The sequence below is a fragment of the Calypte anna genome, chromosome 21, assembly GCF_003957555.1.
Source record: "Calypte anna isolate BGI_N300 chromosome 21, bCalAnn1_v1.p, whole genome shotgun sequence".
In the NCBI taxonomy this organism is placed as follows: domain Eukaryota; kingdom Metazoa; phylum Chordata; class Aves; order Apodiformes; family Trochilidae; genus Calypte; species Calypte anna.
The window spans coordinates 5,102,335-5,126,364 of NC_044266.1; the positions used below are offsets into that span (position 1 = coordinate 5,102,335).

The 24,030-nt window shown below is 55.7% G+C and overlaps 2 protein-coding genes across 7 annotated transcripts; both read right to left on the bottom strand.

Annotated features, from left to right (window-relative positions):
• Positions 1-1,997: 1,997 nt before the first annotated feature.
• NECAP2 (NECAP endocytosis associated 2) lies at positions 1,998-5,905 on the bottom strand. Of its 2 annotated transcripts, none has more exons than XM_030463813.1 (8): positions 5,768-5,905; positions 5,070-5,170; positions 4,847-4,951; positions 4,427-4,508; positions 3,887-3,995; positions 3,341-3,494; positions 3,127-3,211; positions 1,998-2,255 (listed from the first exon to the last, which is right to left on the bottom strand). In XM_030463813.1, exons 1-8 carry the CDS (start codon positions 5,872-5,874, stop codon positions 2,240-2,242), a joined length of 759 nt encoding a protein of 252 aa, XP_030319673.1. In that variant the 5' UTR covers positions 5,875-5,905; the 3' UTR covers positions 1,998-2,239. The 2 variants fall into 2 exon arrangements, with proteins under 2 accessions (XP_030319673.1, XP_030319672.1); XM_030463812.1 differs by lacking the exon at positions 1,998-2,255 and adding an exon at positions 2,596-2,876.
• Positions 5,906-6,875: 970 nt separating this feature from the next.
• Positions 6,876-23,549, bottom strand: SZRD1 (SUZ RNA binding domain containing 1). 5 transcript variants are annotated; one of them, XM_030463667.1, is made up of 5 exons: positions 22,155-22,267; positions 14,319-14,438; positions 12,112-12,161; positions 10,826-11,083; positions 6,876-9,069 (listed from the first exon to the last, which is right to left on the bottom strand). In XM_030463667.1, exons 1-5 carry the CDS (start codon positions 22,203-22,205, stop codon positions 8,967-8,969), a joined length of 582 nt encoding a protein of 193 aa, XP_030319527.1. In that variant the 5' UTR covers positions 22,206-22,267; the 3' UTR covers positions 6,876-8,966. The 5 variants fall into 5 exon arrangements, with proteins under 5 accessions (XP_030319527.1, XP_030319525.1, XP_030319526.1 ...); XM_030463665.1 differs by lacking the exons at positions 14,319-14,438; positions 22,155-22,267 and adding an exon at positions 23,335-23,549; XM_030463666.1 differs by lacking the exons at positions 14,319-14,438; positions 22,155-22,267 and adding an exon at positions 23,335-23,548 and having other exon boundaries at positions 10,826-11,080.
• Between the last annotated feature and the right edge of the window lie 481 nt (positions 23,550-24,030).

Below are 24,030 nucleotides of genomic sequence, written 5' to 3' on the forward strand. Positions count from 1 at the left end.
TGTTTGCAGTCACAAAACCACTGCAGGGTTGGAGTTGCAATCCCCAGACCTGCTGCAGATTTGCAGTTGTGACCCTAAAACTCCTGCAGATCTCTTTGCAACCCCAAAACTTCTGCAAGTCTGTTTGCAACCCCAAAACTGCTGCAAATTTGTGTTGGCAGCCCCAAACCCACTGCAGCTTTGCAGCTGCAATCCTCAGCCCCCTGCCAGTTTGTATTTGCAGCCCCCAAACTGCTGCAGAAGTGTTTGCAGCCAGGGCACTGCTGCACATCTGCAGCTGCAATCCCAGACCCCATCCCAGAGCCCCCTCCCCACCGTCACCTCCCAAGTGACACCCCATGTCTGCCCCCCCCCGGCCTTGGTACCCCCATGGCTGCTCCAGGGGGGGGCAAACACCCACCTGAGGACAATGGGTGGCCTGAGGAGGGGGTGTGTTCCACCCCTCAGCCTCCAGGGATTTTTTGGGGTTCCCCTTTGGGCACATCCCCTGGGAGCGGGAAGCGGCTCCGTGCTCGGGATTCTCCCCAAATCCTCGCGTGACCGAAGGGCCTGGGGACCCTCCTCTTCCTGCTCCTCTTGCAGGGGAAGGGGAAGGGGGTGTCCCAACCCCTCCAGCAATGAGTTTTACCCCCCCCCACCCCTAATTATTATCCCTAAATATTCCCCCTCAATCCCCCCCCCATCCCGGCTCAACCGGGACTGGCAAACCCCCCAAGCCACCCCCCTTCCCTTCTGTTTGGGGAAGGAAAACATAAAAGCAGCACTGCCCAGCACCTCCCCCCTCGAAAAATGGGGGGCAATGAACTTACTTGGCCCCCCCCGGGTAGGATGGAGCTGAGGGAGTGAGCAGCCCTCTCCTTAGCTCCGGGCCTGCCTTAAGCTCATTAAGGCGCAGCGGGTGCTGGGGCAGGAAAAGCCTTTGGGGTGGAGCATGAACGGGGGCAAAGCAGCATTAACCCCCCCCCAAACCACACCATGCAGCACATTTTACCCCCTGGGGTAATGAAGGATTTTTTTTTTTAGCCCCTCTGGGGTAATTCAGGATTTTTTGCCCCACTTTCAGCAAGGGAAAAAAAAAACCAAAAGTAAAATCACCCAATAGCAGCTCAACCCCCCCCAGCCCGTGCTGGGAACTGGTGACACCCCCACTCCCAATAAATCCTGGATCAGATCCTGAGCCAGGCTCTGGACAGGGTTGGGGGGGTCTCTCAGCTACTCTCTTCCCAACTTCCCAGGGAAGTGCCCTCTGCACCCTCCCAGAGAGCCACGGATTAAAGGAGGGGGGGGAGCAGAGGGGATTAGGGATTTACGGCGCTTCAGGTGCTGCCAGGCTCCTCTCAAAGCTTTGGGAATTCAGGAAAACCCCTTTTCCCCCCCCTCATTTCTCTCCTCACCCTCCTCTTCCGGACTCCAAGCTTTGGGAACACAATAAAACTCTTTTCTCTCTCCCCCCCATCTCTCTCCTCCCAGAATCCTTCCTGACTCAAAGCTTCAGAACACAATAAAACTCCTTTTTTTTTCCCGCCCTCCCTTTCCCTCCTTTCCTTCCTCTCCCAGAGTCTTTCCCGGCTCAAGAGCTTTGAAAACACAATAAAATACCTTTTTTTTTTTTTCTTTATCCTCCCCCCTTTTTTCCCTCCTTACCTTCCCCTCCCGGAGCTCTTCCCGACCATCCAACCACTGCTAAGCAACCGCCGTCTGTTGTGCTCCTCTCCTGCCCCGGTCTCCTCGGCAGCAGCCAGGAGGGGGAACCACAAAAGCTCATCCCAGCCCCGCCCAGGGGTCCGAAAAAAAAAAAAAAAAAAATCCAGATCTGGCATCAAAACCGTTTTCTTATTTGTTTTAATGCTTTCAGTCCCTCTGCTGGCTGCCAGGCAGGGTTGGAGCTGTGAGAGCAAAGTGCTGAGCATCCGGATGGGGAAGGGAAATAATGGAAAGAAATCAAAATCCCAGGTGCTGCTAAACAAAAACCACACAGGGCTTTGGACACCCAAAAGGCAGGAATATAAATAGGTAAGAAAATATTTATTTGCTTAAAGAGGAATCTCAAACCCCAGCTCTGTCCAAGAGACCCTTTTGTCCTTCATTCCGTCCATTGCTTCATAAAATGTCCACAGAAAGGAGTAAAAAAATGTCTTGGAAATAGAGAAGGCACAGAATAAAACTTCCCAGAGCAAGAAATGAGGAGCTTTGGCATCAGAATTGAGGAATTTCAGTGTCAAAGTGAAGAATTTCAGTGTCAAAATGAGAGATATCCGCAGCAAAATGAGGAATTTCATCACCAAAACAAGGAACTTCAGGATGGACAAGCAGCAATCCAGCTCCCTGCCTCCCACATCCTGGAGTAAAACACTCTGAATAAAAAGCTGAGGTGATGCTGAGCTCCCAGGTTGGTGCTGGTCAGGGTTTTGCAGGGGAGGTGTCTCCAGGGGGAAGGATTCCTGCTGAGGGAAGGATTTATCCAGCCCAAATCCAGCAGAACACCAAGGGAGGCTTTATCCATCAACCTTGAATGAAAATCACTGGGAAGGTCCCACTGGGAGCACTGGTTCCCTCCTCTCATTATTCAGAAGTGAGGACACTGGTATTTTGGGGTTTTTTTGGTGGAAAAGGAGAAGTTTGGAGGTTCCTTGCAATCCAGGTGGAAACCCAAAGAGCCCCGAGGTGGCAGTGCTGGTGTGGAGTGTTTTAAGGCACCTGTTTGCTTGCTGGCATCCACTGCAGCAGTTTGATGCTTGGGGAGAGGTTGAATGGCTGGAGTGGGGGGGTCCCAAATCCCCCATTTTGGTCCTGAAGGAATCACCACGATCCCAGCACGGGGCAGAGCTCAGAACTGCACCCAGCCTGAGCTTGTCTGGGGCTGGTTAGAGGCTGAGCTGCAGGGAGAGAAAAGCAGGGGGGGAAAACTGAGATTTTTAGACCCTGCCAGAGCTGTGGCAGGCAGGGAGGAGGCAGACAGCCCCAAAGGGGTGTCCTGGGGTCACCCTGAACCTCTTCACCCATGGCCCCGCTCTGAACTCAGGGAATTTGGGCCGTGCTGCCCTCGGAGCAGCTTTTAAATCCCCAAGGGATTTTCTTTGGCTCGCCCACACCACCCACAAACCCCACAAACCCCCCTGGCCTCACCCTGGAGCTTTGGCAAAGTCTCCCCAGACGTCGGGGGCAGCAGCAGAGGGAGCAGCAGGAGGCTGGGGCCAGGACAGGAGGGAGTCTGCAGGCACCAGGGATGGTCAGGAGGAGAGAAAACAAACAACAGGATCACTCCCCATCCTGATTCCCAACATTCCCTCTCTGTTTTCTCTCCAAGGAGCTTTCCAGTCACCACAGTGAGGCCACAGACCTGTGATGGGGGTGCCAGGCAGCTGGGTGGGTGCAGGGACTGAAGGACAAACAGAGGATTTTCCTCCAGGAGGTGGTGGGAGCAAGCTCAGGCCCCCCAGGCTGCTGGGACGAGGCCTGGTGTTCCCTGCTGCTCCTTCTTTTTTCTTCATATTCTGAAAGAAGAGATGGAAATTTTGGGGGGAAACCACGTTTAAAGCCAGAGCTGGAGAGTGATTCCTCCCAGCCATGGCTCACACGAAGCTGAAATGCTTTATTTTGGGGAGAAGATGGCTCCATGGTAACACCCCATGGAGAAAGAAGGGTCAGCCCCTCCAGAAAAGATGATTTTCCCCTGAAAATTCCTACCACAAACCCCCCCAGGGCTGGATCTGGAACCTGGAACCATAACAACCCCTCTGCAAATCACCCCATGTGGCTTAATCCCACAGGTCCCTGCTCCAGGCTTCTCTCCTGCACAGGGATTTTGGGGGGAGAAGCTGCCATTTCCTCCTGTGCCAGCCCAAGGGAAAGGTCAGGAGTGGATCCAGCTGGAAAATCTCCTCACTGCAATGTTGAGTTTGATGGTTTGTCCCTCCTTGAAGCCCAGATCCAGTTTGGGTCCTTGCTCAGGGTTCTCAGCCTGCCTGGCCAGCTCACTCTGCTGCCTCACCCACCTGCAGGGAGGGAAGAAGCAGAAAAGGAAACATCAAACCCCATCCTGAGGCTCCCCCTGGACAAATCCTGCCCCAAACCATCCCCCCTGGCAGCACTGCTTGGATGTGATCCAAGACTTCTCCTGCTGGAGGGATGTGAGTGCTGGAGCAGCACAGATCCTGCACCCCACCAGGAGCCTGAGCAGAGTCCCAGCCCCCTGGCTGCTGGGAGGTGAAAAAAAAAAAAAAATGAAGAGGAATTGGGGAATTTTCCCAGTTTTGGACTAGGGAAGCTCAATTTGAGAGAGGGAGAGCTGCCACCACAGAGGCTGAGCAGAGAAAGGGGCAGTTCCAGCTGCTCACACCCTGCTGGGGCAGGAGCTCAGGGATTTTTTTTTCTCCCTCACCACTTTCTGTGGAGAAAAAAATTGACTGGAGAGGCAGGAACTCACTTAAAATGGTCTTGGAGAGCCACGTTGAAGTCAAAAGCATCCCCTCGGTCCACGAAGCCGACTCCAATGAACGCTCTGCGGCCTGAGGGGGGGAGGAGGAGCAAGAGCTGCAGCAGTGGAGGAAGAGGGAGGGACTCTGGGCAGGGGGGATCTTCAGCTGCACTTCCAGGCTTGGAAAAAGCAGCTTGGAAATTAATGGGAGTCCAAGCAGAGGGAGGGCTGAGGGCCCTGCAGAGCCAGGAGTCCCAGCAGCAAAGTGAAACTGTTCTTATGGAAGGCTGGCACCTGGCAGGGAGGATTCATCCCTTTGCCCTCACAGGATTTTTAACTCCTCTGAACCAGGAATCCCACCCCAAGGGGAGCAGGGAGGGTGCTGGGGGCTGCCTGAGGCCTATCCCCCCTCTCCCCAGCATGCAGTACCGTTGCCGTCTTCGATCCGGATGACAAAGTATCTGCTGGAGTCGGTCACGCCCTCCACGGCGATGCCAGGGAACTCCTCCACCGGGGCCTGGGCAAAGAGTTCGCCTGGAATAACAGGAGGTGGGAAAACAAACAAAAGAGAAAGGGAGTGTTTTAGGGGAGGGATGAAGTGTCTCTCCCTCCCCAGGAAGGGGCGCCGAGCTGCCGCCTTCCCCCTCCCTACCCGAGTTCTTGTCCTCCAGTTTGATGAAGGCGACCTTGCCCTTGGCTGTGACCCGCAGCCTCCCGCTCCAGGCCGGCTGATCCAGCTGCCACTCTGCGGCCCTGGGGAAGAGGAAAAGGTGACTGTCACCTGCGGAGCCCCCCGTGTCCCAGACACCGCCAGCACCCTACAGAAATACCCTACAGGACCCTTGGCTCCCCTCGTTTCACCCAAAACCAGCTGTCCCCCCCCCCCCCCCAAGCCAGGCGTCAGGGCCCAGCGGGGAGCAGGCAGGAATTGCACAACAGGTTTCACTTCCCTTTCCACGGGATTTCCATCCCGAAAACAGCTTCTGAGCCCCGGCAGCTACAGCCCGGCTGTGTCTGACACCCCAGTCAGGGCTTGGGCCCCCCCAGGCTGAGGAGTGAGGGGAGAGGAGCCCCAAAACACAGGGGGATGGGGAGAGGGCGGAGAAGCCCCCCTGGGGGACAGCAATACCTCAGGGGGGTGGGGGGGAGTCCCCGCTGTCCCACAGAAAGAGGCAGGTCCCGTCCACCTCATGAGGAGGGGACACCGCGGGGAGGGGACCCCAAACCCCCCAGAGGGCTCTGACAGGAGTGACAGACACCCCGCAGGGAGGGAGGGGACGGAGGCCAGGAAAGCCGAGGCAGAGGAGACCCCCGGCGGGACAGGGCCCGGGAGAGAGGGGCAGGCCGCACCTGTAGCCGCGGTTGGAGGCCCGCGGCGGCACCCGGTAGACGTGAACTGCGGGCTTCACACACAGCACCGCCTCGTACTGCTCCTCCTCTGCCGCCATGGCCGCCATCGCGGCGGAACCCCGCCCGCTGCCTCTCTGGCCGCCGCCTCGATGGTAGGGCACGTCTCCATGGTCCCGCCCCCTATCCTCGGCTGGGCGGGGCGGAGCAGAGGGGAGGTGTTGCCTCGGCAACCGCCGGAGCGCCCCCTGGTGTGCGGGAGGCTCCCTGCAGGGAGGTGTTTCTGGCGGGAAGCGCGCAGCGCGGCCCGGGCCTTCCCCTCCCCTCACAGCGGGCCCCGATCAATAAAAGTCATCTTTTATACCGCATTTCACCTGAAAAATAAAAATAAAAGTTAAAGTGTTACGAAGAAAAATGTAAAGGGAGTGGGGAACTGCGGGAGCTGCCGCCCCCCCCCCCCCTTCTCCCCCCTCACCTCAGGCTTTGCCCGCCGGCTCCCGGCGCTGCCCCGCGCTGAGGGAACGAAACAAGAACTAAAATAATGTAAAATAAAAATGACTACAGTTACGGATAACTAAGTTTAATAAATAAATAAATAGATAAATAGATAGATAGATAGACAGACAGATAGATAAAAAATTTTCAAAAAAATCAATAAAAAAACTAAAGCAAAAATAAAAATAACTACGTTAAACAACAATCAAATTTAAAATAAATTAACAATAAGACAAATAAAAAACAAACAAACCAACCTATAACTGAATTAAATTAAAATCCCTTTCCTCCTCCACAGCAAACACCTCATGCTCCAGTCTGGAAGCCAAGCACCCCCACATCCCACCCTCCCCCATGAGCATAAAAATGGGGTAAAATTCCCCCTTTTTGGGTAAATACCAGCAGAGCCGCAGCCAAATGCTCCCAGTTTTCACCTTCCTGATGGCTTTTGAAGGACGTGCTCCTGCTGGGAGCTTCAAATCCCCCCAGAACATCCCTCCTGGGGCAGGGGAAGAACAAGGAGACGGAGGCCGTGAAAAGTTTAAAGACATTTATTTAAAATACAATTTATAAAACGTTTTTCTTTTTCAGCGCACGGTTTTATATTTTTTTTGGGGGGGGGGAAGGGGGGAAGGGTGAAAACACCTCCTGGGGTGTCTTCTCCTCCAACCTTCCCAGGAGGAAGGAGCTTCCCTCAGGAACGCCGCCGGGCCCTGCCCGCGGGTGGGACGTGTCCTGGTCACCAGGTGATTTTGGTGCCAAAAATGGAGATTTTGGTGCTGGAGAACACTTGTTTTTTTGTTTTTTTTTTTCAGATGGACATTTTGGTGCTGAAGATAGTGATTTGTTTGTTGGTGGAGGTGGAGATGGTGGTGCTGGAGATTTCCATGTTGGAGGAGGTGGTGGCTTTAACGCTGACCTGCTACACCGGGAATTGGGTGGATTTGGGGGTTTTTTGGCCGTTCAATGCTATTTTTCAGACTGATTAAGGACAGGTGTGGTGAGTAGGGTTATTGCTGACATTCTTCACCCCTCCCGCTGCCCCAGGGGCCTCGTCCCCACCACCAGCCCATGAAAAGGGGGGATAAAACAGCCCTCACCCCACAAATAACCTGCCGATGCTCCACCTCCACCATCCTGGGTGCTTTAATCAGCTTTCAGCAGCTCATTAACGCTCCAGCGGGTTCTTTTGATACACAGGTAGTTTTATTTCACCAGGATTAAGCTGTATGTCCATACAAAGTCCTTCCCTTCGGGAAGCAGCCTCGAGTGAACTCGTTTACCCTGGACCCTACGGAGCACGGAGCGCCTTGGGAGGAGCAGCACCCGTAGGGAATCATCCACCAAACCCAGGGCTGCTTTTCCAGCTCCTGTCCCCTCCCAGGAGAGCATTTAGTGTTCATCTATCCCTTGGCATTCAGTGATACTAAGGTAGGTCAGCTTCATCCAAAGGGAGGGGGTAAAAACCAAACCATCCATGTTCTGGCCTCCCTGTCCTCTTCCCAGGAGCCAGAGGAAGAAAATTCCATCCCTGCAGCCTCGCAGGGAGCCACTGGATCACCATCCAGATGCATCCAAGGCTGCTGGGTCTCCCCACATCCTCTGCCACCTCTGCTCGTACCGTGACCCAGAGCTGGGTGGGAGCCGGCGCTCCGGATCCTCGGATCATCCCCAGTGTTGGCCGCAGGGAGCGAGGCTCCTCCACGTTATTGATTCCACAGTGCCAGCTCTTCTCCTCTTGACTTAATTCTTTGCTTCTCTGCCAGCATTTTCTCAGGATCTGGCATTTTCACGGCATCCGGCGACGTTCCCATCTCACCGGATATAAAATAAAAATAAGATGGGTTTTAAGCTTTTTTTTCCTCTTCAAAGCCAGCAGGAAATCCCGAGCCAAGCTTTTAACAGACATAAACGAGGTGGTGGGACTCTGCTGGCTCCTCAAGGGGTTGGGAAAGGCCGGGTCTGTCCCAGGAATCTGCTCCCAGGTGCTTGGCAGGAGCAGGAGAGGAGCCAGAGGGTGCCAAGCTTGAGTGGGTAAAGTCACAGAAATGGGTTAAAACCCATTTCCCAAGACTCCCCTGCTTCTCTCCAGCAGCACAAACAGTCCCAAACCCTTCCCACACGTTCCACTGATCTGCTGAGACAGAAAAAACAAAACAGAAAAAAACAAAAAAAAAAACCAAACCCAAAAAGAATATCCCAAAACAAATCAAAAGAGATCCTTGGAAAAAAAGAACTTGCTCCAGAAGTGAGGAGGATGATGGGCGTGCCTGGGGAGGCCTCTCCTTTTTTCGTTTTGTTTGTTTTTTAGATTTTTGTTTTTTCCTGAAATCCCAGGCTGTGTCCAACAAACGTTATTGCTGGCACTGGCTTCACCCTGGTGGCACTCACACCCCTCCGGGTCCTTCATGCCCTCCCCCTCGCTGTCCTGCTCCCCCCTCTTCCCCTTTATTTGTTTTTTTTGTGTGTGTGTGGCTTTGTTTTCTTTGTTAGTTTAAATTCTCCTCCCCACGTGAGGGGGGAGAGCCCTGGGGGTCACAGTGGGTGTCGAGGGGAGGTCACAGTGCGCGGGGTTCGAAGGTCACAGTGGGCAGAGCAGAGGGGGTCACAGTGCAACATCCCGCAGGGTCCCTCTGCTGGAGTCCCTTTGTCCCTCCCGGCGGCAGCGCGGGGGGAGGTGGCTGTCCCCAGGGGCCTCCCCCTGCTCTTATCTGCGGTGCCTGAAGCCTTGGGAGCCATCGGGGCCCAGGGGCTGCCGGATCACATTGTTGGGCTGTCGGGTGTCCTCCGGCTGGGAGATCCTGGGGGGTCTGCAAGGAGAAGAGGAGATGAAAGCAGGAGGCAAGGTGGTTGCCTCTGACCAACCTCCCACCCCCCTGGTACAGTCACAGAATCACGGAATGTTGAGGGTTGGGAGGGAGCTCTGGAGATCCCCCCCAGTCCAACCCCCCTGCCCCAGCAGGATCCCCCAGGGCAGGGCACACAGAACACATCCAGGGGGGTTGGAAAGGCTCCAGAGAAGGAGACTCCACAACCTCTCTGGGCAGCCTGGGCCAGGGCTCCCTCAGCCTCACAGGGAAAAAGCTTTTCCTGATGTTCACATGGAAGCTCCTGTGCTCCAGCTTCCAGCCAGTACCCTGCTCAGCACTGAGCAGAACCTGGCTCCATCCTCCTGACACTCACCCTCCAGATATTTGTAAACACTGATGAGGTCACCCCAACCATGGAATCATCACAGAATCACCTTGGTTTGAAAAGACCTTCAAATCCAAGCACTGGGGATTCAAACCATGTCCAACCACTAACACAGAGCTCCAGAGAAGTCCCTTGCCCGTGGGACTCCATCTGCTTTGTAGCCCCCCCTTTAAGGACTGAAATCTGGGAATAAGGGCTCCCCTGAGCCTTCTTTTCTCCAGCCTAAACAGACCCCATTTTCTCAGCCAAAATCATCGTTAGAAAGGACTTCCAAGATCATTGAGTCCAACCATGAGTCCTACACCACCTTTACCACTAAATCATCTCCCCAAGCCCCACATTTTGAACATCCAGGGATGTCTCTTGGCTCTGCTGCCTGCACACAGCAGCTCCCTGAAGCCAAGAACCTCAGAAAGAGGAGTGTGTCCCCCACCAGGACAGTGCTGGTTGTCCCCACTCCTCTCTGTATCCCCAGCACATACTTCCCAGGATCTTAAGCAACCTGTGTGGCCTCACAGGCACTTGTGTTTCACACAACTCCCATATTCCTCAATTCTGTGATTCTGCAAGTCCATTTGGTTTGGATTTACAGTGCCCTGTGTGCTACCCAAGCACCGCCTTCTCCTTCCCACTTCATGTCATCTTCCAAAGAGTTGTTCCCCTCCTGGCAGGAAGATGTTCACAGGGAGCACACACAGAGGAGTTACAGCAAGGGAGGTTGCTCCATCCCTGGAGCTGTTTAAAAGGTGTTTGGACCTGGTCCTTAAGGACATTGTTTAGTAGTTAGCTTATGGTGTTGGTCAAAGGTTGGACTGGATCAGCTTGGAGGTCTCTTCCAGCCTAAAACATTGTGATGCTCACCAACATAAAATGGGCCCCTCATCCACCTAGGATGGGTCCCTCACCCTATTCGGGATGGGTCCCTCACCCTATTCGGGATGGGCTCCTCACCCCATCCAGGGTGGGCTCCTCATCCCATCCAGGGTGGGCTCCTCACCCCATCCGGAGTGGGCTCCTCACCCCATCCAGGGTGGGCTCCTCACCCCATCCGGGATGGGCTCCTCACCCCATCCAGAGTGGGCTCCTCACCCCATCCAGAGTGGGCTCCTCACCCCATCCAGAGTGGGCTCCTCACCCCATCCGGAGTGGGCTCCTCACCCCATCCAGAGTGGGCTCCTCACCCCATCCAGAGTGGGCTCCTCACCCCATCCAGAGTGGGCTCCTCACCCCATCCAGAGTGGGCTCCTCACCCCATCCAGAGTGGGCTCCTCACCCCATCCGGGATGGGCTCCTCACCCCATCCAGAGTGGGCTCCTCACCCCACCTGGGACAGGTTCTTCATCCTGACCTTACCCCCGAGAAGATCCTCACCTATCCAGGATGGGTTTCTCCTGCTCCTCCTCAGGGCTGGCACTGCCCAGTATTCGTTTCCGGGCCTCCGCGTACTCCGCCTCCCGCTGTGCCAGGGACTTGACGGGCAGGGGGGGTCTGGGGGCAGAGCTGGGGGTGCTGAGCACCCCGTTGGTCGTCGGCCTCTTGAGGATGCGGATCTGGGGGGGAGGCCCTGGGGGGAGGCTGTCGTCCTGGATCACCATCGGCACTTTGGGAGGAGATTTGGACTTTCTGCTGCTTCAAAAGAAAAAGAAAAAAACAACCAGAGATCAGAAGAAAGGCCCTTGTGTTGTCTGAGGTGTTTTGGGTTGCTCTGCCTGTGGATTCCTCCCAGGCAGATGTCACTGCCCTGCTGAGGAGGCTGCCTGGAGTAATTAAAGACCTCGTTGTGTTGGTAACTCAGAACTAGAGCAGCCGGTGGGAGGTCAGCCCAGGAAGGGACCCAAAACCAGGCCCTGCTGCATCTGACATCTTTAAACTCCACCACAGAGCAGATGCTGAGCAGTTTTTGCAGTTCTGTTGGAGATGTGGGTGTAAGCACCTTGATTCCACCCCCTGCAAGGACTTCTAGGGCTCCTCTCACCAGGCTTTCTGCTCCAACCCTGCCATTTCCCTCTGCACAGACAGCCTCAGCCCCTGCTTTGCCATTCCCTATTGTTTCCTGGTCCCTTTTCTGTGCAGAATTCCCAGAGAATTAATACCATGACTCTTTTCCCTGGCCTACTAACAATCAAAGGGGAAAAAAAAGCCAACAACAAACATGTTGGAAACGATTAGAAACATTTCTGCTGGAAGACAATAACACACACCCCGAGCCCCAACCTGAAGCCAGAAGCCTGACTGAGGCAAGAGACAGCAAAGCCAGTTCAGGGCCAGGAGCTGGGATTACCTGACTCACACATTTCTTCCTTTGAGTGGTTTTTGCTGAAATGGCTTCCTCAGAGCTGTCCCTGCAGCCAGGCTGGAAGACCCAGCTCTGAAATCAAATCCCTCTCAAGAAGCTTTCTGCTCCCCTGCTATGGGTCTGAGGGGCCATCTAGTGGCACAGCTACAGATGCTCCAGTGCTGAGCTCCAACCCAGCACAGGGATGGAGATTCCCTAAATCTGAGCTCAAACTCAGCATGGGGAAGAAGATTCCCTAAATCTGAGCTCAAACCCAGCTCCCTCTGCTCACTCAGAAACTGTCTCCCCATCATTCCCACTCCCCAGGCCTTGAGGTGTCCAACAGCACCTCAAACATTCCCCAAGCACACAGTGCTGTTACCTTTCCTTCTGTGTGATCTTCAGCTTCTTTTCCAACCGTCTGTCTATTTCCTAGGAAGGAAGGAGATAAAAATAAAAACCTGGAGCCTCGACTGGGAGCTGGGGGTCTCCACACAGACATTTGATGTCACTCCTCCCTGCAGCAGTGCTGTAAAGGGGGCAGAGCAGCAAACCCACCACCTCTGCTCTCCCAACCACCTCTGCTCTCCCATAACCACTGCTACACCCCCAGCAGGCTGTGTGCTCGTGTGTCCTGGTGAGAGGGCAGCTCTGAGGAGCTCATCTTTCACTTTAAGGATTCACCTGACCAGAGAGAGCTGGGAAGGGCCAAGGGGAACAGGCAGCAAGGTGTCCTCAGGTCTGAGCAGGAACCCTCTCGGGCAGAGAAGCAGCAGCTGGCCAGGTCTGATTCCAGCCACGGTGTGGATCCAGAGGCTTAGCCAGCAGGGCTGCATTCCTGCTGCACTCACCCTCCCTCACAAAAAGGTCCCTGCCCTGCCCATCGTGCACCCCAGGAGCCTTCCTGCTCCTCTCCTGCCCTTTGCAACACAGCTGCTGACTCACCCAGCCTCTTACTCACCCCAGCACCCCAGAGCCTGGCTCCCAGCATGTCACCTGCTGGCCCAGGCTGCTGGCCCAGGCTGCCAGCCACCCTCAGAGCTGGTCAGGTTTGGCAATCTGGGCAATTAAGCAAAGAAACCTTGCTGAGGAGAAAAACAGGGGCAGCTTCCAACCCCGAGCCTCTCTTTAGGAAACCTTTCCCCATCCTTCCTGGTGTCCTTAGATCCTGACACCTGCTGATGCTGGGAAAAGAGCCCCGAAGCAGGAGCAGTGTTTTATTTAATCATCAGTGAAGAGAGGGGGGAAAACCCAACACCTGAGAGTGTCCTGGTTTTACCAGCTGATAACTGAAGGGAATCCCAAGCTCCTGGCAGGACACTGCTGCTCAGCTTTTCAGGCCCCTTGGCCTAACAGTGCTACAGCTGCTGCTGCCAGAAACCTGCAGGAGCCCAGGAGGGCACTGAGCACCCTCTGGTGCCATGGAGCTGGGATGGAGCACAGGTCACTGCCTGATGCCAAACCCTGTGTCTGGTCCTGGTCATGCAGCTCCAGAGGCTTCCCACTGAGAAGGGTGTTAGAAACCATTTTGGGATGATAAACATTGGATTCTGTAGGATTTCTGTACGAGATGGGTGATTTTTAAGGACAATACCAGCCAGGGGTTTCATGTGGCAGCTTGAGTCAGCAAGGGCAAACACACCTGCAGGTTCCTTCCTCTGCAAGAGGAACAGAGGGAAAAATCCCAAACTGTTTCCAGCCATGCCTGAGCTGCCTCCCCCCTGCCAGGCCAAGAGCAAAAAGCAGGGAAAGGGATGTCCCAGCAGGGATGGAGACAGAGCAGCCAGGGGCAAACAATGAAAGCCCAGTGAAGGGGGAGGGTTAGCTCAGGAGAGGTGAGATCCTGATGCAGAAGAGGCTTTAAACCCCTCTTCCAAACTCAGTGAAGCAAACCTCCCCAGGGCCTCCTGGGAGCAGTGGGAGCAAAGGAAACTGCCTTAAATATCCCTTCTTAAACACAGCAACTCCTGAGGGAGAGGGAGAACAGGAAGATGGGGTGGAGAGGGAGGGGAAATGACTCCCAAAAGCATCTTGAGAGGCTGAGAAAACTGGGACTGTTCAGCCTGGAGAGGAGGAGGCTGAGGGGAGACCTCAGGACCATGTTCAGTACATAAAGGGGGTTCAGAGCAGATGGAGACTCCCTATGGACAAGGAGTCCCCTGGGGAAGCCAAGGGGCAATGGGCACAAGGTGCTCCTGGGGAGATTCCCATGGGACACAAGAGGAAAATTTTTCCCCATGAGGAGAGTCAGAGCTTGGAATGGTCTCCCAGGGGAAGGGGTGGATTCCTCCAGTTTGGAAAGTTTGAAGTCTCAGCTCGATGGGTGCTGAGCCATCTCACATCAAGAATAACATTAGAAGGGTTGGAGCAGATGACCCTTGGGGTCCCTTCCAAGCTGACATCCTGTGATTCCCTGATCTCAGCTCATTCTGCTTGGTGCTGGGAGTCACAGCCACAGCCCTGAACCCCTCAGCCATCTCCAGAGCCCATGGCCAGGGCCGTGGGGCACACAAGTGTGACAAGCCAAGTGACAGGAGCATGACAGTAGCCACACAGTAGCCAGGAGGAAGGCTCTGCTCTGCTTCTCACCTCTCTGCTTCCTGGCAGAGCTGAGGCAGCTTTGACCAAAGCCACATTTCCACATTCCAGGTGGCTTTGCAGGTCAGTCTTGGGGCTAAAGTCAGAGTTCAAACACCTGACCAGGAGATCCTGTAATTGCCAAGCGTCAGTTCCACCTCAGCCTCTGAAAAACTCTGATTAATGTCACTGTCACAGCAGCTCCCAGCACTGCTGGGCAGCCCTGCACATCCCCAGCAGCCCCTGGCACCACAGCTGCCCCTGGCAGAGCAGACCCAGACCCAAACAGCTCTTTAATCTGGCTCCACACACCCCACCTTCTCCCAAGGAATCCTTCAAACCTTGCCATGGGGACACCCCCTCCACATCAGTTTCACTGCTTCCCATTCCCCTGCAGAGCAATTCCTGCAAATTACTCAGGAATTTTTGCCTTTTCTCCTCACCAAGGAACAAAGTAACAGGCAGCTAAAAAAAAAAACATCATCAGAATTATAACCCCAGTGGCTCCCAGCACCAGTGTGTACTCTGCAAACCAAGAGGTTTCCTCTCCATGGGCAGAAATCCTGGCAGAATAACCCAAAACACTCATCCCCACCAAATACACAGAACACATCCAAACCACCACCACTCCCACACCCTCCTGGGAATCCCTGGGGCTGCTGAGGGGATTCCAGCTGCCTCCAGACATCCCCTGCTCTCCCTCTGAGTTCCTTTGGTTCACAGAGCAGTTCCCCACCTCCCACCCCCCTCTGCTGGGTTAGAAGTTGTGTCTCCTTCTGAAACACAGGCATTAACCATTTTTATTTTTTCTCAGCCAAAGCCACAGCACTGCAAACTGGGGGTTGGGGCTGTAGGTGTTGAGGTGATGGAACCTGTAGAGCATCCCCAATTCCAAGGGGAAGGGCTCCATCACCTGCAGACCCAGCCCAGGCTGTGAGCAGCCTCACGCAGCTCCTGCTGGGAATGGTGCTGCCCAAATTTATGAGCTTGGAGATGCAGAAACACCTCAGCAGGGCTTATTCTTCATTAAAAAAAAAAAACAAACCTCCCAAAGAATAAATCCCTGTTGCTGCTCTGTGTGGAGCTGTTGCCCTGCTGATGTCATCCCCTTCTCAGGGCCATGTCACATTGCCAGCCAGCTGTGTGGGTGAGCAGATAAAATTAGGAGCTGACTTCCAGGGTGCTGCAATGAGGCAAAGGCAGGAGGTGGCAAGAAGGGCAATTAAAGCTGGTGATGGAGGACACCTCAGTGCACATCCCCAGGAGCTGGGCAGCTCCCATCATACACAACCCAGGTGTTAATCTGCTTGGGAGGCTCTCCTGGCTTTTATTGCCCAAACGGATTCATTTATCTGCCAAAAACTAAGCCTCAGTTAGACCCCACCCCATTCAAAACACCCCTCCCCCAAGTGAGCAAAGCATCTCACCAAACTATTTTTAGTGCTATTATGTCTAGAGACTAAAAAGGACCCAAACAAACAGCCTGAAGAAGACTCTGTCCTGTGACATTTCAGCTCCATTTGGAGATGAGGATGTAATGGAAACTGCCTCCCAGCCCCAGGGAAGCCTCCCCTTCAGCCCTGAGGAAAACAGCACTGCAGGAAAGGATCAATAAATCCCTCCTGGAAAGCAACCAGACACAGGCACTGGGACACAGGCACTGGGACGCCTGCTGCCATCCCACACAGCCACAGAACCCATACTGCTTTGGGTTGCAGGGACCTTAAAGCCCCCCCAGTGCCACCCCTGCCATGCTCAGGGACACCTCCCACCAGCCCAGGGTGCTCCAAGCCCCATCCAACCTTCAGCACTGCCAGGGATGGGGCAGCCACAGCTTCTCTGGGAAACCTGGGCCAGGGGCTCAGCACCCTCACCCCAAACAATTTCTGCCCCATCTCCAACCTCAATCTCTCCTCTCTCTCCCAGTTCCAAGCCATTCCCCCTCATCCCATCCCTCCAGGCCCTTGTCCCAAGTCTCTCCCCAGCTTTCCTGGAGCCCCTTCAGGCACTGGAAGGTGCTCTAAGGTCTCCCCATTGCAGCCTTCTCTTCTCCAGCCTCAACACCCCCAACTCTCTCAGCCTGGCTCCAGAGCAGAGCTGCTCCAGCCCTCCCAGCAGCTCCAGCTCTGGACTGGTTCCATCAGCTCCGTGTCCCTCTGGTGCTGGGGACCCCAGAACTGACCCAGCTTTACCCCTGGGGGGGAGAGGTGTCCTTTGGTGAGGTTCTCCCATGGAGAATCCCTCCTCTTCTGTGAAGTGGGAGGTGAGTGTTCTCCCTGACACCCTCAGGAGGGGTCCCTGGGGCCACTCCCCAGCAAACCCATTTCCCCAGCACCCTGTAGGGCAGAGCCAGCCCAAGCTGCTGCCTGAGGAACAGAGAATAACTGCAACATGTTGGACACAGAGAAAGAATTCTCCTTCCACTGCTGCCAGCAAAGACTCCAAACAAGCAATGGAAGAGCAGCTCTGAGCTCTGCTGAGAGAGGGAAAGGAACAAGAAGGTAACTGGGAACACTGCGTGGCCAGGGAGCAACCAGGAGGGAGTGTTGGGAGGAAGGCAGAGCCCTGGGCTTCCTACAACCCCTTCCAGTGCAAGGATCTCTTCCCCCCATCTCCAAATCAGGTTAGTTTGGAACTGGGGAGGTGATCCCTACCAGTGGGCAGCACAGTCACTGCTGGGGGAAGCTGGGATAGGTGAGGACATATCAAATCTGTAGCTCTAGGAAACCATTAACCCCGTTGGTTGATGTATTTACTCCCAAACACAACCTTCTGCCCTTGCTCACTCCAGTAATGGCTGAGCCCAAACCCAGCAAGTGGGAACTGAGGCTGGAGCTGCATCCTCCCACACCAACACGAAGCACAAAGCCTCATTGAAAGCCCCATCACACCCTCCAGCAGCTTCTAAAGGGCAGGAGAGAAACTTCAAGGCCTCGTTAATGTTCTAAGGGAAGAAAAAACAAAAAAGCAACAAAAAAAGGAGGTTTGAGCATTTGGGGGTGACCAAAGCTGTGCAGTGGTGCCCAGGGATCCAACTCAGCCGCACTGAAAACACCATCAGGAGCAGATGCAGCCAGTCCTGAGGTGTCTCCAAGCTGCCTCCTCCTTAGCCACCTATTTCTTTCCTCTGGAGAGAAATTATCTTCTATTAATTACTGGAACATTCCAGTTCCTGAGGCCGTTGGGAATCAGACTGCTCCAGTAATTAATTCCCCATCCTCCCCTGTTGCTGCTCAGCCCTGGCAGTGGTGGAGGGCACCCAGGAGAGCTGCAGATGGGCAGAGAGGGCTCCTGGGAAACCAGACACCAGAGTATTCCTGGGACAGACACCAGAGTATTCCTGGGATGGGCCCAGCAGGCACCAGGTGGTATTTCCAGCACAGGGAGGGATGTTCTGGAGGGATGGAGAGCTCCTTGGAGGCTCCAGCTCCTCCTCACTCCCACTCTCCATAGCAAGGTCACACAGATGCTCCCAGGAGAGAGAGATTAGGAATATAGCAAGCCAGGGAAACAAAACAAAACAAAGCTAAAATGTAGCTAAAGGCTGCTGACTTCCATGGCATTCCCAAAGGCAGCAGTAGATCCCTGGAGCCAGAAGATCACCTCTGCCTTCTGCCCCCCCCAGGGCTCACTCAGCACCTCCAGATGCTCCTCAGGACCTCAGATGGTTCATTCCCAACCTCCAACCATCATTTTTCTCTCCAATCGACCTCTGCCTAAGCAACAGGAACACAAACTTGCATTTCCCAGTTTCAGGATTTCTTTTTTCCCCCAAAAGCCAATATTCAGCCCCAGTCTCACAGAAATCATTGAGCTCTCTGAAGTCAGACCCCAGACTTGCAGCAGAAACTCTGCAGTTACCCTCCCAGCTTCCCACCAAACCCCCTGAACTCCTCCTCTGGAGTCAGCAGAGTGGAGGTCACTCAGTCACACTCCAAAATCTTTCCCTACTGGCTCCTCTGTACTTTGCTCATATTTAGCAACTCAAACCCCAGCCAAAAACTCCTCAACTGGGTCCTTCCTCACCAGCAAACACACAGCTGGGGGGAGCAACCCGGGCTGGGCAGCTCCCTCTGCCACTCACCTGCCAACCAACTTAAATTTGGAGGAGTTTTGGCAAAGCTGAGGTGAGGGGCCCTGCCTGAGCCCTGGGACACAGAGGTGACAACCCCCATCCTCACACACCAGGGACAAAGTTCAGTCACCCGTGTGGGGCTGCTCACACCTCCCCCAGAGGTCAATCCATACACTGAAACAGGGGAAAACCACAAGGAGATGAGGGGTTTGGGGGTGCCAGATGAGTGGTTTTATCTACACTTGAATTAAGTCCCCACCTGAGGCACTGGGATTCCTGTTGATGAAGGAATAAGGAATCAGCCCAGCTGAGGGTGCCAGTTCTGGGCTGGGAATTACCTGGGACCCTGGATGATTGGGAGCCCAGCTCCTAGGGAGGTTCTGCTCTCCCTCTGCTCTGCCCTGATGAGAGCACACTGGGAATCCTGGGTCCAGTTTGGGGCTCCCCAGTTGCAGAGAGACAGGGAGCTACTGGAGAGAGTCCCAGGGAGAGCTGTGAGGGTGCTGAAGGGACCTGAGCATCTCTGTGTGGAGAGAGACTGAGAGCCCTGGGGCTGTTCAGCCTTGAGGAGAGAAGGCTGAGAGGGGATCTGCTGAATGTCCATCAATAGCTGAGGGGTGGGGGGCAAGAGGAAGGGGACAATCTCTGTTCTGGGGTGCCCAGGACAAGGAATAATGGGTTGGAGCTGGAACATGGGAAGTTCCACCTCAACCTGAGGAGAAACTTCTGGAGTGTGAGGCTGAGGGAGCCCTGGCCCAGGCTGCCCAGAGAGGTTGTGGAGTCTCCTTCTCTGGAGCCTTTCCAACCCCCCTGGATGTGTTCTGTGTTCCCTGCCCTGGGGGATCCTGCTGGGGCAGGGGGGTTGGACTGGGGGGATCTCCCTGAACATTCTGTGATTCCCACAGATGCTTCATTATCAGCTGAAGGAGGGGGACAGGCTCAGGTGGCACAAAGAAACCTCTGCTCTGTGACCTCCCTCTCCCCTGCAGCCAGCCAGGGCACAGAAAAAGGCACAAAGGAGCCCTGAGGGAAGTGGGGTTGGCCCTGACTGTCCCAGCCTGGGGCTGCCACACTCCAGCTCTGCCTCCTCACTGCTTACTCCCACGTTGGTTTTTCACCCACAACTCAGGGCCAAGCAAAACCTCCTCAATTTCACACAAGATTTAATTAGGAAGCAATCAGCTCCAGAGGCCCCATGGAGTGGTGGCAGTTTTAAGCCCTGCAGGACTCCTCGAGGGGGGTGGAAGGTGGTGGAGCAGAGGGTGCCTGCTTGGCAGCCCCAGGAGCTGCTCCTGTTCCTGGCAGTGCTGGGTAATTCTGATGACAAAGACTAAAAGACAGAGAAAAGCCATGTTAAGCAAAAATAAAACCACCTGAGGATGTGGTTTACAGCTCCTGGATTGACTAAACCACAGCAGAAAGCCTGTGGCAGGGTTTTAGGGGTTTTCCCCTCAATAAAATGAGATTTTAGTGCTGCCTGTTTTGGAAGGCAGATCTGCAAGAGAAAAATAAAGTGAGTGTCAGGAGGAAGCCCAGAACTGCCTCTTCCTGAGAATCACCTTCTTAAAGAGCTAGAGTAGAAGTTTGCAGCCTCACAGAAGGAAATGGATCAGCACTGAAAAGCTGATCTCCCTTCTGTCCCAGCACTGAAATTTCAATCTCCTTCCTGTCCTAAGGAAAACCCTTTGGGTGGAATGTTAGAAAATGACAGAATGACAGCCTGAGAAGCAGGCACTGTCACCCAGAAGCCCACCATGGATCTCCTGCTACACCTCTGTTCCCTCAGAGATGTGCTGAAGGGGCTAAAGAAGTCACAGCTCAGGTTCTCAGCTCTGAAGTATCAGGAGAAAAGTGTTCCAACTGCTCCTTGGGGAGCCTCATGTTTTATTGTATATTCCCCAAGAACTGACCACGACCATCACAGCTTCTGCCTTTCTGTTGGAACCCCAGATAAAATACAGGTGGAAAAGAGAAGGGAATTCCTAAAGACCAAACCACCCCTGAGGCACGGAGAGTTTCTATCCAGTGCACCCCAAATCCCTTCCAGCTGCCAGGGATGGCTCACACTGCCTGCCCTCCTCCTACCCTCCACCCCCTGCCTCTGGGAGCTTGGATTTCTGCAGCCCCCAACTGCACCCACATCCCTTTGGACCACAAACCACGAGCTTGGGGCCTTCTCTGCCCACCCCCTGAGCTACCTGCAGCTGAGGGTCCCCTCCAAAAGGGGAAGGGTTTGAAAATGACCTTTCCAGAGCAGAGGCAGCTCCTGTCCCTCCTCTGGGGTCAGGGGAGCTCCTGCTGCAGACACCTCCCTGTTCTCAGTGCCACAGCTGCTTTTCCAGACACCCCAAGCCCTGACAACTGCAGAAGCAGCTGCAAGCCTGGCAACTCCTGGAGAGATCTCCCTGCTCAGCAGCACAAGTAGCAGGGATTTCATGAACAGAAATTCTCAGCAGTTTGGGCTGGGAAAGGATGTGGGAAAGGACGGGTGACATGAGGTTTTTTTCCTTCTAAGGGCATGAAAAGAACACCTGAGAGGTAGAGGCTGAAAGGACAAAGAGGAAAGCCAGAAGATGGCTGTGCTTTGAGCAGGCAGCCTTACAATTTTAAACCATTACTCAGGGCCCCAGCTATCCCCAGCTCCCCAGACACAAGCTGTGCCCCGTCATGGAACGACCCAAGGGCTGGAATTAACTCCAGTGCAAGGCTTCCCATGACTCCAGGACTGGCACAGGGAGAGGGTGAGAGCTGAGCTGAGGCTGTTGGCATCCCTCAGGCCACTGGGCATTGAGTTACAGCCTGGGTTTTGCTCTCCCTCCTCTCTCTCACCAGCCGTAACCCAATCTCCTGACCAGAATCAAATTCAGTTTTCTCACCAAGTCATGGTTACCAAGCCCTTCTGCCCTCTGCTCCTTAACCAGCCCGATGAATCCATAAAGACAGAAGGGACACCTGGCAGAGGGTTCCCTTTCTCTGGTCACGCTGCTGTGAATACCCCGCAGTTCACCCGCCCACCCTCCTGCTAAAATAATCATTTTGTTTTGCAAGCACGGCAGGCAGAAACGCGTTGGAGTCTCCCAGCATGAGAGACGTGATGAAAGCCCCACGGAGCTGCTATAAAAAGCAGCCAAGAATCTCAGGCTGCTCTGGGTCAGAAAAGACTTTTAAGAGCACCGAGTTCTGAGTCCCCTGCAAAAGCCGCAGCCCTGGAAGCTGCCCCAGACCCCACGGCTTGTGCTGAGAGGGGAGCAGGGACACCTGGAGGAAGGGGAGAGGGGACTCTCGATGTGACCCCCCCCCCAATGCAGTTTCCCTGTCCCCCCAGGCGCTGCCGGGGCCAACGTGACACCGGGAGGGCACCTTTGGCCAGAGTCCCTCCGCAGGAGGAGCGAGCCAACCCCCCCACACACACCCAGCACCTACCCCTCGCTCCCCGGGCTTTGTTCCGGGCCCGGTTCCGACCCCCCCGGTTCAGCCGTTACCACCCTGCCCGCAGCCCCGGTGTCGGGGGTGGAGGAAGCGGTGGCTTCGGAGACCGACCGGAAAACGGGGGTGCCGAGAACAGCTCCGTGCGGTATCCCGGACACCGAGGGAGGAGGAGGAGCGGGAGCCGGGCTGCACTCCCTCACCCCCTGAGTGCCCGCGGTCCCTTTAAGAGGCCTAGCAGGCCCGCCGCGCCTCACCGCCTCCTCCGCCGCGGCCACCCACCCCTTCCCCCTCTACCCCCCCGCGGGTCCCGGCAGCACAGGGTGTCCCCAGCCCGCCGCCCTCACCCCGCTGTCCGCCGCCTCCTCCCAGCTCTCCGCCACCTCCTCATCTTCCATGGCAGAGCCCGCTCCCAACGACGCACGCGCACCGCGCAGGCGCGCGCCCTCACCTCCCCCTCCCCCCGGCCCCCCCCCCCTCCGGCGCGCATGCGCCCACACCGCCCCCTACCGGCCGGAGACCGCCGCGCATGCGCAGCGCTAAAACGCGGCGTGAGCCGCCTGCCCGGAAAAGGCGCGGCGGGCGGCCACGTGCGGGCGGCGGGGAAGGGAGGGAGCGGCGCGAAGGCGCCCCCTAGCGCGCGGGAGGAGCGGGCGCTTCCCCACACTTTGAGGGGGGGCGGCCCCGAGGTCTTTAGGGGCGATTCCCCCCGAATAAACCAAGTTTATTCCCTTTATCCCCCCAAATAAACCCGGTTTATTCCCTTTATCGCCCCCCTTAGCCAAGATACCCCAGCCAGCTGCATCTTGCCCCTGCTCGGAGCGATGCCAGGGCCTGAGCGCTGTGCCCGCTGCCCATGGAGCTGCTGCTCCTGAGCAGAGTGAGGGGGGGAAACTGTCCTGAAATCCCTCAGTTTGCCCCCAAAATGCTGCTCGAGAGGCGCGCCTCGCCAGCAGGTGGCGACGGGCTTCTTAAAAGAAAAAAATAAATAAATACACCAGCTGAAAAAAGAAACCCACCCAATCCTGCTGAGCCCGGGCTGGCCCCGTGTCCTCACACGCTCCCAATCCCACAATCCGAGCAGGGAATCCCTGGCACCCCCCCGGCTCAGATCGAGGAGGGCTTCACAGGCTGCAGGGTGCTGGGGAAGGGGGTTTCTTCTCTGATTTCAACTTGTTTTGGCACTCCAGAGGCGGGAGGTGGGATTTCTCCTGGCTGGGAGCAGCGCGGAGCTGCCGGGAGCCTCGGGCTGTTCCGAGCTGTTCTCCAGGAGTCTTCCAGAAGGAAACAGGAATTGTGTTTTCAAGCAGCCAGGGCAGGTGGCTCGATCTGCAGCACACTCAGCATCCCAGCAGCGTTATTTTGGGAGGTTTCCCTCTCTCCATGCTGTAAGAAATCCCATTCCCAGCTCCAGCGCCCCTGTTTGACACTCACCGTCCCTCAAAACCATCCAGGAGAAGGGGGGATGTGTAGGGAATGTGATCTGAATGACCAAACACCCCCCCCGCTGAACACCGGGTTACTTACATTCCTCTGGATGAATCCCACATTTCCTTTCTGGCAATCCCAGCCCTGGGTGAGGTACCTGGGGTATCCGCTTGGGCAGGGCAGGTGTTTGGGATTCTGAGCAGCAACCTCCATGGCAGCTGCGGGTTTGCAGAAGGCAGGGATGGTGGCAGCGCCTTCCTCTCCCCTCTTCCCCAGAGGAACAACCTCACCCCACAACTCAGCAGCCATGAGGCACAGCAAAGCCCCCCCAGGTCGGGATGCAGGAACCACACAGGGAAGGGCTCCAGCAGGGCTGAGGGCTCCCTCCCTTCCTCTGCGGTGAAAGGGGCACCTGCTGAGGGTCCCCCACTTGCCCGGGGCCTCTGGGGAAAGGCAAGGCCATGGCGGGGCCGTGAGGGGGAACCTGGTCCCGTGGGTCCCCACTCCCCCGCTGTGCCTCCCCGGGGATGTCTAGAGCCCGGGAAAGGGCGAAAGGTGAGGAGAAACGGGGCGGCCGAGTGCTCGGGTGCGGCCAGGGGGCAGAGGGAGCCTCCCTGCCACCTTTCTCCTCAGAGCCGACCTCCCCAACATGGCGGCCCCGCCTTCCCGCCACTGCCAACATGGCGGGGACCTTCCCAACATGGCGTCCGCGCCCTCCCGGCAGGAGGTTGGGGCGGGAGGGCCGTGACCTTCCCAGCATGGCGGGGCAACCACGTGACCCTCCCCGGGCCCTCC